Source organism: Nuphar pumila, chromosome 8, assembly GCF_984573655.1.
Source record: "Nuphar pumila chromosome 8, dmNupPumi1.hap1.1, whole genome shotgun sequence".
NCBI classification, from domain to species: domain Eukaryota; kingdom Viridiplantae; phylum Streptophyta; class Magnoliopsida; order Nymphaeales; family Nymphaeaceae; genus Nuphar; species Nuphar pumila.
In genome coordinates, this window is record NC_143256.1 from 3,221,679 (window position 1) to 3,242,822 (window position 21,144).

General features: G+C 39.6%; 1 protein-coding gene across 1 annotated transcript; it reads right to left on the reverse strand.

The window, feature by feature from the left end:
* Positions 1 to 8,407: 8,407 nt before the first annotated feature.
* On the reverse strand, positions 8,408 to 20,304 carry LOC149829452 (GDSL esterase/lipase APG-like). The gene is made up of 5 exons (XM_090015950.1): positions 19,999 to 20,304; positions 19,722 to 19,852; positions 10,760 to 10,993; positions 10,371 to 10,626; positions 8,408 to 8,874 (listed from the first exon to the last, which is right to left on the reverse strand). Exons 1-5 carry the CDS (start codon positions 20,237 to 20,239, stop codon positions 8,681 to 8,683), a joined length of 1,056 nt encoding a protein of 351 aa, XP_089872076.1. The 5' UTR covers positions 20,240 to 20,304; the 3' UTR covers positions 8,408 to 8,680.
* Between the last annotated feature and the right edge of the window lie 840 nt (positions 20,305 to 21,144).

Consider the following 21,144-nt stretch of genomic DNA (forward strand, 5'->3'; position numbering starts at 1 on the left):
TCTACTGGATTTGGCTGACTCGAAGATAGTTTGGCCGAAATTCAAGCTAAAAATGAGCTTATTTTATGAGAAATGAACCAATTTTAGCTTAAATGGACTAACGCTGCTCATCGTGAGCTCAGTGGAGCTAGAAGTGACTGACATTCTAACTTAATAGAAATTAGAATGAGCTTGGTTAAGTTGGATAGATAAAATGGATAAAGGTGACTCAGGGGTAAAATGATATTTTTATTGTCAAAATGGGGGCAAACTGACCTCTAGACTGGGGTAAACCTAGGGATGAGACTCTACACTACCCTGCAGGGGTTTGACATCTATGAAAAGAATGTCTGGAATGGACTTTAAAAAATTTGGGGTGTTTATAAATGCCGTCTTTGCTGCTAAGCCGGTTGAAACCCGAGCTTAGTAGCAAAGGAAAACACACCAAATTTCAAAAATAAAAATGCCCTAGTTAGGGAAAATCTGACTAGGTGCACCTTATCCTAAATAGCTTTGAAGATGACAAAATCTTTGAGGGTGAAATGATTGGATAAAAGAAATGAGGATACCGCGATGGGACTTTTGACTTTTATAAGAAAAATAAAAAAAAAGATTGCAAAAGTTAAGGAAAATGAAGTATCGTGGTTGAGACAAAATGAGCTTTTGAAAAGATTCAAGTTTAGCCCTTAACCTGGATGGGACGAGAGATACCTTGTGGAACGAAGTTCAGGTTCGACTCTTACCTGAAAGGGAACGAAAGAAATACCTCATCAGAATGAGGCTTAGGTTTAACCCTTTCCTAAACGGGAAGAAAGAAATACCTCGTCAGAATGAGGCTCAGGTTCAACCCTTACCTGAACGGGAATGAAGGAAATACCTCATGAAACGAGGCTCAGGTTTAACCCATACCTGAACGGGAATAAAGAAAATACCTCATGAAATGAGGCTCAGGTTTAACCCTTACCTGAACGAGAATGAAAGAAATACCTCGTTAGAATGAGGCTCAGGTTTAACCATTACCTGAACAGGAACGAAAGAAATATGGATTCCTCGTCAGAATGGGGAAACCATGATGGGACTTCCGGATTTTGCATAAAGAATCTGGAAGGAATTGCAAAAGGTAAAAAAAATGGGGGTGCCTAAAGCTTTTAGAAAGGGATGCATAATGGGGTGTCTCATGACTGAGACTAAAATGAGCTTTTAAAATGACCTCTTGCGAAACCAGGTTTGGTCTCGAACTTGAAAAATAACTGTCTATGGTGGGACAGTGGAAAAAGTAGGAAATATGCAGATCTGAGAGCCCGAGCGCTCAGACCAACCAGAAGGGAAGGATCTTGAAAACTTCGGTTATCAAGTTCTAAAAGGGATAAATGGGGTCGCCAAGATATATCAAAAGAAAATCAAGTTCTTATTTCATGTCAGGATAGCTAGGAAATACTGCCAAATAAGATAAAACTGTAGCTGATTCAAATGTTGAAAATATGCACATATGTGCAAAAGATATTCCCTCTTTTACCTAAAGTATTTCCTCCAACGAGGTTAACTCCATTGATTCAAGAGTCAAAATTTGAATTTTGTTGTTGTTGGGATTTTTCAAGGAAGTTATTCATTTCCTTGATATGAAAAGAGAAGAATTATTCTCAGTTTTATAAAAGCAAACAATGAAAAGACATTGACAAAAGAATTTCACATAAGAAAAGGTAATTTCTGGCAATCTCGGCAGTTTGACATCTGGGGTTTTCCCGTGATGATCCTTGTGCACTCTTTTTGAGACATAGAAATTGAGATTTCTTGGGGTTTGGCGAGAAATTCGTCACATCATTCTTCATCTTGAAGATGTTTTGATTTTCCCTAAAAGGACATGTTCCATACTCCTTCAACTTGGAGATGATACGAGTCTTCTTTGGTCCCAGGAATTATATTGATGATATTGCCTCTTCGATTGAAAATCTTTTGACGATAATAAAATAACTTTTAGGGTTTGTCGGGAGGTTCATCGCATTAGCCTTCAACTTGGCGATGATCTGGACTTTCCCTGGAAGAACACGTCACAAGCTCCTTCAACTTGGAGATGATCTGAGTCTTCTTTGGCCCTAAGGGTCTAACTTGCCTATCAACCTTCAACTTAGTGATGATTGAGAGATCCCTTTTGCAGATAATTAGTTATGTTTGTATGACTTGAGGAAGTTGAGTGAATTTTTTTTTGTCGCTCAAAATATCTTCACTACCTTATTGCCAGAAGAATGATCTTTAAACATGTACCATAGCTGTGATCAATATCAAATCACTTATGACTTTTCAACATCATTGAATTTTTCCTTTGCCGGCCATATCGAGGATCTTTCTTTATCATTTCGGTTGATCAACAGAAAATAGCTTGAATTTTTGTTCTTTCATTGCAGAAGTTTTGCCCTTTTTAGAGAGAATATTGAAGGTAGTTCGAGGTAATTCTTTTATACAATGAATTTTTTGAAATCAATAAATATTTTTTGTAGCAAATTGACAATATGTCTTGAAATCCTTTTGTAAGAGAGTTACTTGATGTTAGATTGATAAATTCATGACTAAAGTTTGGACCTTGAAAGTTCGACCAGCTTGGAAGCAAGATTTGATTGATCGACCAGCTCGAAAACAGGATTTTGATTAATCGATCAGCTCGAAAGCAAAATTTTGATTGACCGACTAGCTCGAAAACATGATTTTGATTGACCGACCAGTTCAAAAGCAGGATTTGATTGACTGACCAGCTCGAAAGCCAGATTTTGATTGACCGACCAACTCGAAAGCAGGATTTTGATTGACCGACCAACTCGAAAGCAGGATTTGATTGACTGACCAACTCGAAAGCAGGATTTTGATTGACCAACCAGTTCAAAAGCAGGATTTTGATTGATCGACCAGGTCAAAAGCAGGATTTTGATTGACTGACCAACTCGAAAGCATGATTTTGATTGACCGACCAGCTCAAAAGCGAGATTTTGATTGACTGACCAACTCGAAAGCAGGATTTTGATTGACTGGCTAGCTTGAAAGCAGGATTTGATTGACCGACCAGCTCGAAAGTAGGATTTTGATTGACCGACCAGCTCGAAAGCAAGATTTTGATTTGACCGTCCAGCTCGAAAGCAGGATTTGATTGACCGACCAGCTCGAAAGTAGGATTTTGATTGACCGACCAGCTTGAAAGCAGGATTTGATTGTCCGACCAGCTCGAAAGTAGGATTTGATTAGAAAGGTTTAATCCAAAGGTTTGAAAATGATTGATTTTTGGTAAACTTGTAACCCGAAGGTTGAAAAATGATTGATGTCGATAAAATTGTAACCCGAAGATTGAAAAATGATTGATGTTGATTAAATTGTAACTTGAAGGTTAGAAGATGATTGATGTTGATAAAACTGTAACTCGAAGGTTGAAAAATGATTGATGCTTTTAAAATTGTAACCCGAAGGTTGGAAGATGATCGAACATGATAGAATTGGTTGACCCAAAGGTCTGATTTATAAAAACATGACATTAAGCACAAAGTTGAATTTGGAAGTTCGACCCATTCGAAGGCTGGATTTTGAAAGAAACTCGAAAGTTGGATTTTCAAAAAAGAAAGTCCAAGTCGAAACTCGGTTTTGGAAGCAAAGTCCGAGTCAAAACTCGGTTTTGGAAGCAAAGTCTGAGTCAAAACTCGGTTTTAAAAGAAATTGTCTGAGCCATAACTTGTTTTTTGAAAGAGATTGTCTGAGTCAGAACTCATTTTTGAAAGAGATCGTCCGAGTCAGAACTCACTTTTTTGAAAAGAGATTGTCCGAGTTGAAACTCGTTTTGAAAGAAATCGTCTGAGTCGGAACTCATTTTTTAAAAGAGATTGTTCGAGTCAAAACTCGGTTTTAAAAGAGATCGTCCGAGTCAGAACTCATTTTTGAAAGAAATTGTTCGAGTCGAAACTCATTTTTGAAAGAAATCATTCGAGTCGAAACTCATTTTTTTTGAAAGAGAGTCTGAGTTGGAACTTAGATTTTTGAAGGAAAATTGGATGAACTTGAAAGAAGGTCTGAGTCGAAACTCGGATCTTCAAGGGGAATTAGATTAACTTAAAAGAAGGTTCGAGTCAGAACTCAGATCTTCAAGGAGAATTTGATTGACTTGAAAGAAGGTCTGAGTCAGAACTTAAATCTTCAAGGAGAATTTGATTAAATTGAAAGAAAGTTCGAGTCAGAACTCTAATCTTCAGGGAGAATTTGATTAATTTGAAAGAAGGTCCGAGTCAAAACTCGGATCTTCATGGAGAATTATTCCAACTCAAAAGCTGGGTAACTTGAAAGAAGGACCAGCATGAGGACTAACTTTAGAAAAAGGTTTGATTGAAATTTTTGAACATGACCAGTACGAAAATTGTATTTTGCAAAAGGATTCGATCTGAGATCAAATTTCGGGAAAGATCGATAAAAATTACAAACTGAATCTGAAAATTACCAATTTTCTGAAGACTCCATGTGATAATTAAGATGAAAATTCTTGACCCAAGATAAATTCGAACAAAGTCACATTGTTCAGGATTACCCCTTATCTTGAATGAGAGATTGATGAAAAATTGTTAGGAATTGATGAAAAATTATTGGAAATTGGTGAAAGTTGAAGAAAATTGATGAAAGATTTTGATTCTGCCTGCATATGGGATCTTTGAAGTAAAATGAATTTTTATAAAAGATCGACCCAAAAGTTGAATTTGCAATGACCTGTTTGAAAACCTAATCTTGGAAAAAACGTTCAACCCTAAGGTTGAGTTTGAAATGACAGATTTGAAGACATAATTTTGAAAAAAAGGTTTTAACCCAAAAGTTGAGTTAGAAAAGATCATTTAAAAAAATATGATTTTGAAAGTGCTCAACTAGAAAAAAAATTATGTTTTGAAAGGCGGATCAACCCAGGGGTTGATTTGAAAAAGATTGATAAAATTTGAATTTTGAAAAAAAGATCAACCCAGGGGCTGATTTTGGAAAAGACCAATAAAAATTGAATTTTGAAAAGAAGATCAACCCAATGGCTGGTTTTAAAAAAGATCGATAAAAATTGAATTTTGAAAAGGGGATCAACATTGAAGATTGATTTTGAAAGATGATCAACACGAGGGTTGATTTTTTAAAAGGTTGGTGAAAGCTAGTTTTTGAAATAGGAGCTCAATAAGAGAATTGACCTTGAAAAATTAGTTTTGATAAAAGACTCAACAAAAACCATTTTTCGAAAAGGACTCAACTAAAGGGTTGATTTCGAAAAGACTGGTTCAAAACCAGAAAAAGACTCAACCCGAGGGTTGATTTGAAAAAGGTCGGTTTGAAACCAATTTTCGTAAAAGACTCAACCCAAAGGTTGATTTAAAAAGGCCAGTTCAAAGCCAGTTTTCATAAAAGACTCAACCCGAGGGTTGATTTGAAAAGGCCAGTTTAAAACCAGTTTTTATAAAAGACTCAACCCGAGGGTTGATTTTGAAAATGACCGGTTCAAAATTAGTTTTTATAAAAGACTCAACCCGAGGGTTGATTTGAAAAGGCTGGTTCGAAACTAGTTTTTATAAAAGACTCAACCCAAGGGTTGATTTTAAAAATGACCAATTCAAAACCAGTTTTTATAAGAAACTCAACCCGAGGGTTAATTTTGAAAACGACCGGTTCAAAACTAGTTTTTATAAAAGACTCAACCCGAGGGTTAATTTTGAAAATGCCCGGTTCAAAACCAATTTTTATAAAAGACTCAACCCTAGGGTTGATTTAAAAAGACCATCGCTTTGAAATCCCTCAGTGATCATGATGGAGATTTTGCAAAATAAAATTTTGAAAAAGGTTTATGATTTTAGACGGATCCCTCTAGATAGTCCTATCGCTCTTATGAAATGGTCTCAGGATTTTCCCTTATCCTAAAAGGGGAAAGAAAAGAAATTGATCCTTCTTGCATACAAGATGCTTGAAGTAAAAAATAGAGTTTCAAAATAAAAGATGCCCCAATATAGTAAAGAGAAGAAAATTAATATTTCATTGATGACTGAAATATTTACAAGAGGATGACTGAAATATTTACAAGAGGATGACCAACTAAGCAGAAGAAACTAGGACTATGACGTTCTTACAAGGAAAGAAGACAAAAGAAGAAAGCGGGAAAACATTGGCATTTGTTGTTCTTAAGTCGATGAGCTGACTGGTTTATCCTCTTCTTCTTCTACAAGGAGGTTTTTGTCAATGCAGTCTTGAATAATATTTTTGAGGACAAAGCAGTGTTCGGTATCATGACCCATTGTCCGATGAACTTACAGAACTGATCTTTAAATCTTTCCCTGATCACAGGATGATCAATCGTCTTTGAAAGTTTAACCATCCCCTTAGCTATCATATATTCAAGAACTTGTTTGAGCGGCTATTCTAAGGGGGTAAATTCACGGTCGTATCTCCAACCGTCATGCTTTGGTGTTCCTTGTGGTTTTAATTCTAGTTGGATATTTGAGGGAGGATTGTCATTTTGCTTGTCTATTCTGTTCTTTCGACCTATGTGGTCATCTCTGTCGTGATTTGGGTTTCTTGAGCTGCCAGTGTGATTTTTTCTGCCACCCCTTTCGCTTTTGTCATTGTTGTTGCCAATGGTATTTGCAGAGAAGGTGAAGTGTGACTTCTTCTTGGTGTCTGGGCTGCTCTTTGAGAGTGTGAGGCTCTCATATACACCATTCTCTATCTTCATTTTGAGTCATTCAGCTCGTTCTATCAATTCGACAAAGGATCGTGTCGGGGAAGTAGAGATCAAACCCCTCAGAGGTTGGGAGAAATTATTCAGGTTCACTGACAATGTATGCCCTTCCGATATCAGATCCCTCATTCGATTGCAATTGGATATCCATTTGTAAATAAAGTCTCTAGCTTTTTCATTTTCTTTCTGCCTGAGGTTGCAGAGATGATTTAATGTGGATAGACCTTCAGTGTTAAAGAGAAACCACTTGATGAACAAGTTGACAACTTTGTCAAACTCTCGCAGCTCTATAGGATTGATGTGTTCTGCATACCATTTTGCCGCTATGCCTTCCAGACTGCGTGGAAAGCATATGAATAAGGCTTTGTTGTCTCTTTTGAATCAACTGCATTCTATGAAGAACATGGCCAAATGAGCTTTTGGATTACCCAGTCTTCCAGACTGTCATCCCCTTTGAGGCCATCATAGAAATCCTTGCTAGTGTAGACTCTCTTGCCTTTGTTCCGAGCCTGCAGATCTTTGACCATGCGGGTCATCTCTTTCAATTGCAGCTGGATTGGATCTTCCATTGTGATCTAAAACTTGGGTTTGTTTACTGACTCAGGTTCCTTAATGATTTTTTTAGACTGGTGTAGAGAGTTTTGGAACAATCAATCATGATAAACACATCTAATGGTTTAAATTTATCATAAAATACTTAAGACCTATAGGGCAGAATGGGGCAGAACGAGAAATGAGGCCTAATATGTTCAGTTCTTAAGAGATTTTTGTTTACTACAACCTGGGTTAGGTGGGATGAGGATGAGGTGAATACATGCCCTTCTACTATTGATCATTTTCATCATCAGATTATATTAGCTCATGTCCCAGCCTCTTCTTATTATCATCTTATATACACATATAGGAAATCTCCTACCGGTGCCTTGCATATCATCCCATCCCTTTCCTCATATTAGTTTTTACTTATCCGAATCTAGGATCCATTCTTGTTCTATCATCTTTCTATGTTGAGCTTAGAAACCCTAAATGGCATCTCCTATTAGGCATGCCCATATCATCTTTTAGACTTATTTCCATACCCCTTATCCAATTCTACGAGAGTCCATTAGTCCGGCCATGAGAGAATAGAAATCGGGGCCTTAGAGAGGGGGGGGGGGGGGGGGGGCGAGCCGAGCCAAGCATATTGATCATTCCCATTTCCTACCCCTCTTCGCGGCTACCAGGCCATGTGGAACGAGTGGGAGGGACACTTCAGGCATGGCATATGAGTAATTAATTGGTCTGCACTTATTAAAGTATGCGCCTGATGTACACTAAGACCAGTCAACAAAAGCTCTCTCGTTCAAGTGGCCCTATAAATTTGTTTAATGTAATTGTTTTTTAGAGGTCACTCCTTGAATCATAACTTTTTTGAGGAAGAACCAAATTTTGTCATAAAACTTTGGAAAATTCTAGCACCATTGATTTTTCGAAGCATTGGAAAATCTTTCTTGCACATCCCATTTGTATGTTTCCAAACCTCTTTTTGACTAAGCAAACCACCATAAATGTGCATCACATTTTGTAGTTTTTGGATCATATAATTATTTGATTAGACAGTTTAAGGTCAGGATCACCACAAGTGCGTCACCTGCTCATTTTCTATGCGCGCGCACACATACACACATGTTTTAGAAATTGGAACGTCCGACCCACAATATGCCAAAGTTTGATGCAAAATAATCCAGAAGGAAGATGGCTATATATTTCAAGTGCTGTCTCCCACACAACAATGATATTACGAGTACAGGAAATGAAACTGAATATCTATCACAAGCAACTTATATATTTTTCATTTCGAAAATGGAAATACTCTATATCACCAATACGCCAAGGTTTATTTCTCCAAGCACTTGGCACACATATAAGAACACTAGTAAGAAGAAGCTAGCGAGGGGCTCACTAGAGCAGATCAGATTTGTGCAACATAGAAAGTCTTTCTCATCCAATGAGAGAGATGCCTTGGAGCAAGAGGGAGTTGGCTAGCTGCTGATTTGCTGCTTCACTTGGGTGCACCGCATCAAAAAATACATACTCAGTTGCATTGGCACATGTGCCAACTGACTTGGGATTGCACAAGATTCCGGTCTCTAGAGTCCCCGTCCCACAACATGCCTTCCTTGCTTCGAAAAACCCTGCCCACCCAGACAATTAGTAAAATTTGCACATTTTTTTAGATATGCAACAGCTATTGTGGTTCTTAATTACCCACCATACTTTCTGTTATATGCAAGCCACAACAGAAACCAAGCAAACCACAAGGTAAAGAGAAGAAAAGAAGACACGAGGTTTACGTGGTTTAGCATTCAGGTCTACGTCCATAGGTGAAGTAGTGGTAAGAAATCCACTAGCAAATACAAGAAAAACAGAGGCAAGATACAAAGCTCTCAAAACCTTAATCCCTAATACACCCTAAACTCTCATAACCCAACTCTAAAGGGAGGCAACTACAAATATCATGAAAGGCATAAATCCTAGCTAGTACAAAAGAAAAATTACAAAACTAAACAGATCCATACCGCACCACCACAAACCTCGATTGAAAATCCACATTGTACGGTCACCAAAATATTTCTGGCCTGATCATGAATTGGAGCGGGCCCAAAATTCAAGACACCCACAACACCTTATGGTACCCACTCTTGTTTGCAGAGATCTAGCCACCAAATGTTGGGTGTAGCAAAGATCTATTTACCATGTTGGTAGGCTTAATCATCTCCAAGATATCATATATGATTCGATTTTTAAAGTAGTGAAAAATTAACAGGTCACAATCAGGAGAGAATGGTTTAAAAGCATCCTAAAATCTAGATCCATCTTGTTTCCTATGGTATGTATTATTGTCCAATCTATTTGTGGACAAAAAAGATCCAGGTTTGCTACTTGGCCTATATCATCTTTCAATGTGGCATTGCTGACATTTACATCTACATCACAGTCTGACCAACCATCTCAACCGTTATTTCTAGGAATTGACGGTGGGGATGGATTCATTCGTCTCTCACTTGATCTAACCAGAAATATATAATAACTATAAAATGGTTTCGAGTACAGGCTGCAGGTTGGTTCCACAGCAGAAGAGCCTACCTTGCCTAAAGGCCTGGTGCATTTATGTCTGATAGCTTCTCTTTCGGAAGTATATATATATATATATATATATATATAGTCTCCCTTGGGTTCTAGCTAGCTAGGTTCACCGATCCCACTTACATCGGGTATGAGTGGGCCTAGTGCAACCAATGAGATGGATGACACAGTCCAACCTATACTACCAAAATGGGATCCTCAACCACATAAATGACCCTAACCAATGCAGCTATGGAAGCGATTAAAACTGTTCATAATATTATTTTGAGGAGGGTAAAGTGTGGTCCAACCTCCAGTGCATGATACCATCAGGCTTTATTGCATGTGCTACTAGGTCTTTTTAACAAAACAGCATTGATCACCTGAAAACCCAACATAAAATTAAACTAGAGACATCCAATTTACCCCAACCATATATAGGACTACTACACCCACGAATATGAGGGTTGTTTAGATGAGACCACCAGTCTGGGTGCCTAAATTATTACTACATCCTTTCTTTGTAGCATAGAATCTTCCATAATTACCATCAAGTTAGTCTTACCATTTTTAGACGGATTCTGGATGATATCATACAGAGGAGTATAGGTGTCAAAGACCACGATCTTCAGGCCGCTCAGTTTCTTTTGTAGGGATTGTGCTGCAGAGTTGAGCTTATTGTTGAAGCCTTTGGCATCATCATTGATCCTCGTCACACAATCGTTGCTGCCGAAACCAAACAAGGTGATGGACGCAGGAAGGCATCCTAGTGGTGGTAGAGATGTGACTCCAATCCTCCTTGCTCCCAATCCGTATAGATTCTGCATGTGCCATATATACATTTATATATATATCCTCAGAAACCTTAGCATACATCTAGCGTGACCTTCGAAGAGTAAAAGATGACATGATATCTACAGCTGGTTTGAACGACACTGTCAAATTTTAACTGACCTGAATGAAGCTGTTGAAGATTTGAATTAGGAAGTCTGAGAACTGATCAGGAGTGTAGAATTTGTAAAGGAGAGGATTCACGTAGTAGTTTTGGACAAAGTCACTGCTGCCAGCACTCACTATGTAGACCGCTTGGGAGAGAATCGTTGTGGCATTCTCCTGGCCAGCTACTTGAGCCAACTTTGACTGGTACTCCTTGTAGTACACTAGCTGCTGTGACAATGGAATGGCTTTCTGCCCAACCAACCAACCAAATGCATTAAAAAAAAAGGAAAAGATAAATATGAGAAGAAAATAAAATGGGGTAATTGTCATGGTCACATCTCATGATAAATGATTGCACATGCCCAAAAGCAACGAGTTTGCCATTGAAGAAATTATACGAGATGCCATTACATTATCATTGGCCGGCATGCTCCTTAACTATTGCCCTTTTTTAATTGACACCAAACTTCTCATTTTCAACGATCATGCATGTGGTTGCCTTAATGAAGGGGTCATCTCGTGCCAATGACAGGGTCAGGTGAAACGAGAAAGCACCAAAGGGTGTATTCTCAGTGCCAAAGTGTTATGACACCTGCAGCCTACCGCAAAAATCTAAACACCAAGTCGTTGCGTAGGAAAGGTGACAAACAAAACCGACGTCTCAAACACATTTCCTCGTGAGTGCAGTTTGGCCTTTTTCGTTTTCTTCTTCATCATCATCGTCGTCTCTCTCTCTCTCTCGTGCCAATCGGATAGCAACATCTACAATTAACCCTTCTATCCAAAGCGGTCGTTTACGTAAAGCTCTGTTTGGAAGCCTTGAATTGGAGCTGTGTTGTGGTTTTCTCTTGTGCTCTCATACCTAACGTTGTTTGGGAGCAGTAGGTGTTGCCAAAACAGAATTAAGTTGACAGTCTCATCACCACATCTCATCACCGTCTCAAGAGAATGTTTTTGGTGACTCCATTCTCAACACCACTTTTTTTTGAAGCAGGTTATATGTCCCCCTCCCCCCCCCCCCCCCCCCACCCCCCCCCCCCCCACCACCACCACACACACACACACACACAAAGACAGCCGTTAGCTACATCGCGTGTTCGGGGGTTCCAATGAGCGTTAAGTATGTAAGCACGTACGGCTCGCATCCCCATGTTTGTCAGCATCAGTTAGCATCGGAGTTCGGTGCAATTGCAAAGACTTAAGTACTTTTTCCTCCATTGGTGTCATAAAACGATGATTCTAGAAAATGAGCGGTTGCAAAGACTTAAGTACCCCGAAGATGGTTATTTAAGACCTAGTCCCTACACTGCAGGATTATCCGAGAAAGGAATCCCTCCTGAAGAAGGCCATGAACATCAACCCTCTCCCTCTCTCCCTTCTCTTTTTGCCTCTGTGCACATCCAGCAAACGATCCTACACTGCTTCATCAAGCACCGACTGACCTGCACACTGACTGTAGCATGGTTCAACTTGATGAGTTGTGGAGCCTGATTCAGAGTTTTTGCCCTTACAAGAGGGGGGTTTGGGGGCTCCCCTTGATGCGGGTCCCACTGCGTGGTCAGCGGGCAGGGGTCTCTGGGGGGCAGCGCCTCCCAGCTTAAATTTTTTTTTGAGCCTTGTATAAATTCTTTCTTTTCTTTCCCTCTTATAACTGTTGAAAAAGAGCATTAAAGTGTTTTGCTTGATCGTGACACTGATATGTTTCCTTCGGTAGTTTCTTGCTTGAGGTTTTCATAACATCCTTTCCCGCGATTTTCTATTTTTTTCGCTACGTGCTTTTTGTAAATCGCTACTCAATTTAGCGATTTTTCAATTTTTTTTTGCTACATGATTTTTGTAAATCGCTACTGTGTGTAAATCGTAAATCGTGATGCCGAACATCGCCTCCTTGAGCACAATCTTCACCGTGATCAGACTGTAGTCGCGATGATAGTCTTGAGGTCCGTGATGGGGAAGCCGGAGAAGAATGTGCCATTCCCAATGTTGACAAAGAGGTGGGTCCTGTAGGAGAGCACGACGCCGAAGGTCGAGATGAGGACCTTGCGGTGCCAGAACCTGATGAATACCCGCCAAGACTTGAGGGTGTGAACGCCCGTGTTGAGCAGCGTGAGGGTGGTCTGGAAGGCATAGCCCCGATCGGAAGTATTGTCGACGTAGGGGTAGATGGATTGTACTTTGAAAGACTCTATTGTCGGTGTACTGGAGGAAGATTCTGTTGTAAGTGTCCCTCGAAGGTGGTGGAGGGGCCGCCGCAGTGGGTTGCCCGCTGGACGAGGGCAGCATTCCGGCCACTGCTAGCAGAAAGAAGATGACGATCACCATCGGATCGCTGGCTCTTTGCCTCCCTTAATTTCTTGTCTTGAGAGAGAGGGTTTTAGAGTGTTTAACGGAAAATGAAGAAGAAGAAGAAGAAGATGATGACGATAGAAAGTTCAAACGGAAAAGAAAGCGAGCATTTCATGTTTGTTTCGTTGTTTGGACTTTGAAGAGTTAACATCATCCTCGACTTTCTGGATGGAGGATGTTTTTATCCTTTTTTCGAACTGTTGTTAATTTCTCTTTTATTGAATAGAGGACATTTTTATCATTTTTTTAAACTATCATTTCATGACAAGAATAGCAAGAAAGGGTACTTAAGTCTTTGCAACCGCATCGGACTCCGATGCTAAGTGATGCCGATACACACGGGAATACGATCCCCATGTGCCTACATATGTGGCGCTCATTGAGACCCCGAACACGCACTATAGCAAAGAGTCCGTCTTCGGGGGAGAATACACACCACCCTCCCACTTTTTTTGGATAAGCAAAAAAAAAAAATAGTGTCGAGAATGGAAAAAAATTCTCTTGTGACGGTGTTGAAATGTGGTGATGGGACTGTAAATTAACTCCCTTCTCAATGCAGTGTTTTGACAGCACCACATTTTGGCAAAACCATGTTTTGACAACGTAAAAATAGTGTTTTTTCATCTACACTCTCAAACATAGCCTAAACCTCCCCCACACATTTAACATGGGCCGAGCTAAGTTCCAACATGCCATGTCATTGCTGCTAGCTCAAGAAATCAGGTGTCATTAGCGAAAAGGAGAAGTAGCTTTGACGATGAGAAAAGGTATATATGATTACAGTGCACTACGCAACTGTCATGCCTTAGTTATTTCTCATGGATACTTCACAAAGCTGTCTCAGGGAGTCACTTTTCTATACGAGTCAGCCGGTTTGCAGATGCAGTAAATGATTTTTTAAGAGGTACTGACAAATGCATAACCTAAGCTGTTTGGATGACGGGAGGCAAAACCAGGTTTTATAAAAACTTGGTTTTACCTTTAAACTTGATATTGGACATGGTTTGTCAAAAAACCATGTTTTGTTGATGTTTGGATGACCCAAAACCTGAAAACTAAATTTTGGGTCCTCAAAACTCAAAAAAATAAAAGAAAATAATGACTGACCATTTTCTGGCAAGCCATTTACTGAAAAATGGCTAGGCTGGTGCTCCCCTGACCAGTAGGTACAAGCCATGTCATTTTTTGGTCTGCTAAAAATTGGCTAGAAATGCCAAAAAGTCAAAAGAAAATGTTAAAAAATAAAAATACATAAAAAAAACTGAAAAAAATAAAATGGTCATTCTTCAGCCAGTCACCGATCGAGAAATGACCAGGTTAGTGTCGACCTAGCCTGGAGGCACTAGCACGGCCATTTTCTGGCCTATGGCTGGCTAGAAAATGGCCAAAGCAGATGCAAAGTCGATAAAAAAAAATCAGTCATTTCCTACGGGTGACCGCAGAGAAAATTATGTCCAGCTCGGTACTGCCCGGCATGGGTGGTATCAGGCCAACCATTTCTTGAACAAAATGGCGTGTTTGTGTTGTAGGAATGTGATGGTGGAAAGAGGAGGAATGAGGGGTGGCATTAGAGTTGAGAGTGAAAAAACACCCCTCACCAAGTTTTTTCAAAACTTGGTTTTGAATTGGATTTGCTCCAGAACCTAGTTTTCAAAACGTCTTCCAAATTCCAAGACTGGGGTTTAAAGATGAAAACCTGGTTGAGGCCCAACACTTGGTTTCTAAGGGCCCTAAGTTTTTTATATTTAAGATTAGAACCTAAACCAAAATTGCAATTCAAAAGCATGGCTAGCTTTAACTGTAGTTAATCAAACGATAAGTAAATATCCGCACCATTTTTACCCTCACTCCCATTGAATCTCCTACTCTCTGACTCTAACCAATTATATCATATGGGTCAGGGTTCATGCTGAGTCAATATCGTGTCTGATTTTTTGAACAGTGGTCCATCTTATAAGATCCAATGATGGTGTTCTAGATCTGTTTAGGATCTAAGCCTTTTGTAGTATAGGATTTTCAGAAAACTGGTAAAACTTTTTTTTGGTCAAAAGAAACAACTAAATTGAGTTTGTTTATAGCTCTTTGACCTAGATCCAATTATACTTGTTCACCTAATTATCAACTCCGATCAAGCTATAGCTGCCCAGACTTATTCTAATTTTCACAAAAGATTCTGATGTAACCACGAGGGTTCTGCTCATCTGGAAGAGTCAACTCGTACACATCACCATCTTGACGGACACCACAAGTTTGAAACCCATTGGCGTGCATCCTTTGCCATGAGCCTAAAGCGATCGGTAAAAGAGACCTGGGCTTAGGGATGGCAGTGGGGCGGGGCGGGGGAAAAGGCTTCCACCCCCGCCCCGCCTCAAAATTTTATCCTCCACCCCTGCCCCACCTCCGCGGCGGGGATGGATTTTATCCTCCACCCCCGCCTCCATCCCCGGTCCAAACGGGGATGAGGCGGGGCGGGGAGGGGATATTGCGGGGAAAAGTGGTCGGGGCGGGGTTGGGGCGGGGCGGGGAAAAGTGCACGTCCACCCCCACCCCGCCTCTGCGGCGGGGATGGATTTTATCCTCCACCCCCGCCTCCATCCCCGTTTCATACCCTTCATCCCCGCTCCAAACGGGGCGAGGCGGGGCGGGGCCCCGCTTTCCCCCGGTCCACTGCCATCCCTACCTGGGCTTTTGTTTGGATGAACTTGGTAAGGCAATTTTTCCCCGGTTATCCAAAAAAAGAGAAAAAAAAAACTATTAGGTAGGGTTGGCCAATAAATGGACCTGACATAAGTTTTGGATGAGCAGGCATCGGTGAACATTTGCCCACTCAGAGGCAAAGCCCTTGGACCCATGGGCAGCCACGGTCTCAACCCTTATGTATTTTTTTTATTATTTATTTATTTTTATTTACACTAAGAAACCACCCTCAGGATCATAGACCTAGCTGCACTGTCTCTGCCTGCTGTACTTATATGGCAGCGTAAAATTCCGTGGGCTTTACCATCGCTCTGCGGGTGGTTGCTGGTTGAGAAGTTGAGCTTGGTGCCCAACAGCTCAAACAAACAAGTCCAAAACCGACCCGTAAATCTCGCAGCGTAAAATTCCGTGGGCTTTACCCCTTACACCAAGGGAGTTGCCACGCTTTCCCTTGCACAAGGGACGACGCCCATAAATTTTGAACCTATACCACCTGTCTAGAAGCCTAGGTCCCATCCCACTACGCCAAACCCCTTTGAGGTTTTGATCATCCATTTGCAAACCTAAAAGAATTTTTTTTTTGACAGTAGAGAGCCAAATTTCATGGGACCTAGAATGCTAACTAGATGGAAAGGGGAGGTGTCAATAGACAAGATGTGGGAAATGCAGTGTAGTGAAGATGGGCTAGCGAGGAATAGAAAAAAGGAAATGGGCATGGAGATGGGGAAAGATACCGATAAAGTACAAAATTAACTTCTTTAACAATTATAAAGGTAACATCGAGATTTTGAGTAATAATAGGAACTGCCATATAAAACAAACAGAACGCACTATTTTAGACAACTACAAAAAAAAATGAGGTATGTTTTAAAACATAGTCACAAAATGAAGAATCACAATATTTTCAAAGGATGATATTATACCAAGAAAATTGCAATATTTTGGTGGATTTTTAAGATATCATGTTTTTAACCCATTATTAACACGAAAAAAACTCTTTCTGCCTAGTTTTTGTATTATTGACATTTATATTTATGTATATAAGCTGATGTTTTCTTAAGATTGTCAAAAGAAAAACTTGATTTTTCTGACTCATATTTTCCCTTCGCTGGTTTTTTTTTTGTGACTATGGTTTTGAATTATAAATGTTTGGGTATGAATTTGAATTATAAAAAGTAGTTAGATATTCTTAGCCCTAAAAATAAAAACGCAGTTTATCTTTTGAAAATAAAAAACAAAAAACAATGATACGATAGGTGCAAGCAAAAGGAAGCCTTCTCGTTAACTCTGAAAACGACATGAATGGAGTGGATGAGGAGCCCTTTGCATATAATAAACAGTTAAAAGACGGCAACAATCTGTGGACTGATAGACATGATATCGCAGTTGAAAAACAAGCACATAAATAAGTGCCTAATTGTATTTTTATTTTAAAAAATGTTTCTATTCTAATGGGAAATGTTTAGACGGATGGGTTTCACTCGTATCCCCCTATGTCATCCCATAGTACTCCTTGGGATTTCATTGATGAAAGTTGTTTTGGTTGATAAAATGGGATTCCACAGATGTGACATCATTCATTTAGTGAAGAACGATATTTAAATAACCAAAATCTAACGTGTGCAGGATTTTTTGGCGATTCAAAAATAAATGATTGACAAAACACAAAACTTTGTGATTTAAAAGAAAATTCATATTTTTGCATTGAGAAAATGCGATCCAAGATTGTTTCTTACTAAATCAATCATGCTGAATTCATCTGTAAGGTTCAGATATGATGAAAACAATTTGCTTCAAAAGATTTAAAAGATTTAAGAGAGGTATGAAGATGGGGGATGACATAGGGGATGAGTGGAACTGAATTGGTGTTAAGGTCATACATCACACAGATGTACAGCACGCACCCGTGTTCATGCAAAGGGTTATTTTTTTGGAAAAATTTTAATAAAATACAGTCTTAAGTTTGGAATATTGTGGAAAACACACTAAAGTTTATGCACCGTTAGTTAAAAGCATACTTCTGTTAATCAAAGTGTTGTGCGATCGTAGAATGCCATTGCGGTTGAAGGGAAAGTTTTATAGGACGACTATTAGACCCGCTTTACTATATGGTACGGAATGTTGGGCTGCCAAGAGACATCATATTCAAAAAATGAGTGTAGCTGAGATGCGGATGCTTAGATGGATGTGTGGAAATACAATAAAAGATAAGATTCGGAACGAGGAGATACGTAAGAAGGTAGGTGTTGCACCCATTGAAAATAAGATGCGAGAGAATTGTTTACGGTGGTTTGGACATATTCGGCGAAGGCCTATTGATGCTCCAGTTAGAAGGTTGGAGAAATGGGAAAATATATTAGTTAAAAGAGGTCGGGGTAGGCCTAGGAAGACTTGGATGGAGATGATAGGAAAGGATATGAATGCTTTGAACCTCACCGAGGACATGGCATTGGATAGAAATGATTGGAGGAAAAGGATTCATGTGGAAGACCCAAAATGAATTTCTTTTTTGGTTCATATCGCTAACCCCAATTGTTTTGGGATGAAAGCGTAGTAGTAGTTGTTGTTGTTGTTGTTTGTTGTATACTTCTGTTAATCAAAAACACCCTTCCATCCATTTAACTTGGTTTAAGATTAACACAAGTTCAGTTAAACATAAAAAAATTATTGATTTACACTTTTTCTCTTTGTTTGGAGGTTCTGCACATTTATTCTTTCCCACCTAGGGATGACAGTGGACAGGAGGGAAACGGGCCCGTCCCGCCTTGCCCCGTTTGGGCCGGGGATGAAGGATATGAAACGGGAATGGAGGTGGGGATGGAGTTTAAAATCAAAACCCTTGTGGAGATGGAAAATTAAAAAAATACTCATTCATCCTCACAAAAAAGAAAAAGTAAAATATAGTTTTGAACTTTGAACTCTTAGTGAAGGCTACTATTGTAATTTGACTTGAGATTTAACCTGAATAAATGCATGCCTTTGTTCGGAAGCTTCCATAAAACAGAGGCCCATATCTAGAATTCCAAAAAATGTGAGGCCCATTTTTGGAATTAACGACAAAAGATTGGCCCTATATGAAAAAAATCTTATTTTAATTTTTTTTAGGGTAAAATCATAATTTTTTTTTTAAGAAGTTAAAATCATAATTTTAGGGCGGCAACTTTAATAGAGGGAACTTTGGGCCTTTTTAATTAACCATGGAAATAGATAGGTATGTTTTTTTACCATACGCAAAACTTTGTGTATTTTGTATTATGATCAAAACACTCAAAATTATAGGTGCATTTTCAAAATGTTTCTCTTCGCTCTTTTTAGCTTTTAACGATGGGCAAAGAGAAAAAACTTTTCCTTCACCTATGACACATTGGCAGAACTCTCATGCACCCAGCTTTGACCCTCCAAGGGCATGCATGATATCTTTTTCGTCATCGACCGTTTCATGGAAAAAATTATAGAACTGCTGCATAAATACAAGAAAATGCAACTCATCCACTTTAAACGAAAATGTGGAAGACACTCGTTTCTTTCCCGGCAGAATTGTCCAAATGTGGTAAGCAAGATAGCCGGAAGACAGTTTCAGCTTGAGAGTTTAAGCCTATATATGGTAAGGCAAAGCCAGTTTCAGCTTGAGAGGGGGGCAGATGCCATGAGAGAGAGAGAGAGAGAGAGTCATGGGTGTCTTTATGTGTTAGATGTTTTAGTTACGGCTGGAAGTCAAGTGGTAAACTTGTGGAAGGAAAGCTAAATTAAGGTCTCATGGTTTTACATGTTGTAAATCCATAAGCACATTCTTTTCCCAAGTCCTTACAAACACCTTCCATGAAATATTCTTGGATAGCGGCTTGAATTTTTTTAACCAGCATTCCCATTTAATTAGTTTCCAGTAAAAAAGACATTCTAAAATCCTGGTAATTGTAAAAAGTTTTGGACTTACATCGAGCAACGCAGTCTTGTCATAGTACCCAGAAGCAGCAGAGGCAAAGTTTGCTCCAATCAGCAGCTTCTCCCCAGTAGCTTCAGGGTTCAAATATGCTAGTGGAAAACTAGTGAATCCCAAGTTCTCAGCTGTAAAAAAAAAAAAGGAAAAAAGAGAAGGTTGAGGAAACCATAAAATAAGAAGCCATAGAGAGAGACATGTCCAGGCTGAATCATTTAGTACAGGCAGTAAAAGGTGAAAGAGAAAGGGGTCCCTCAGAACAACTCCTTATCACCTGTGAAATCTGTAGCCAGTTTCCCATTGCAGAACCTGCCAGTGGGTTGATGGTTCGCAAAGTCCCTTCCATAAGGGGGGAAATCAGCCTTGAATAAGGTGAAGAGATAGTTATTGTTGCCAACATCCACTGCAGAGTCTCCAAACGTTATAATTGCAGGAACCAAGCTTTGTGAACAGCCGGACATGAAGAAACCCAAGAAAAGTAAGCTCAGTACGGTGATTAGGTAGCCCCTCATCATTATTTTTGAAGCTCCTAAGAGGTTTTAGAAGGTGTGGAAGTAGTGAAACCAAATTGGGTTGCACAAGGGAGAGAGATGATGAGGTTTTTAAAAGGGGGTTTGGTCTTTGTGGTTGTTCAGTAGCATTCAAAGTTTTAAAAGTAAGGGACCAGTTGTCAGACTGCTAACTTCGTGAAGATGGCCAAAGATCTTGAAGTGGTTGGCTACTGCATCTACCAACTTTAAGAACTGAGGTTTACCTTCTCTTCTTTATGGTGACGCTACTCCTTCACGTGGGTGTTCCCATGGTTCCATGTCCCTCTCGCCTCACTACTCTCGTAACTTTCATGGTCACAAGGTTACTGTAAAATGTAAACGCAAAAGACGCGACACCTGTTTGTTTGTTTGGCATCTAAAACAGCCGTGCATGACAGATGCTACCTTTTATATTGACGTTTTATATAGAACATTTTTACCTGATCAACCCCGCGCGGAGGCTTGCTTGTTATCTGGCTTGGTCCAGATAATAATATGGTAATCCAGACCAAAATGGACAATTAGACTTAGAGATGTGTTTTTAATCAACAGCCTTCAAGCCCCGAGGGGGGTTGGCGTTGTATGGGTGGAGGCCTTGGCTGCTAGACGGGAAGTCAAGGTCTCTGTGCAAGCCAGAGCGATGACTGTAGGTATGGCAGTCTGATCCAGCGCTACCAGGTCTTCGGCTGTGGGTTATAAAAAAAAAATCAAACAGCCTATAATTTTAAATTTTTACAAATAAAAAAAAAGAATTTACATTATAAAAAATTATCCAAAATGTGATCCCTAACAAACAAACCATGCTGAACACAGTTAGAAGGTTATAAGATAATTGAGTGGGTAGACTTTGCATCTATGATTTTCCAACAGGACTTTACATACATTGGATT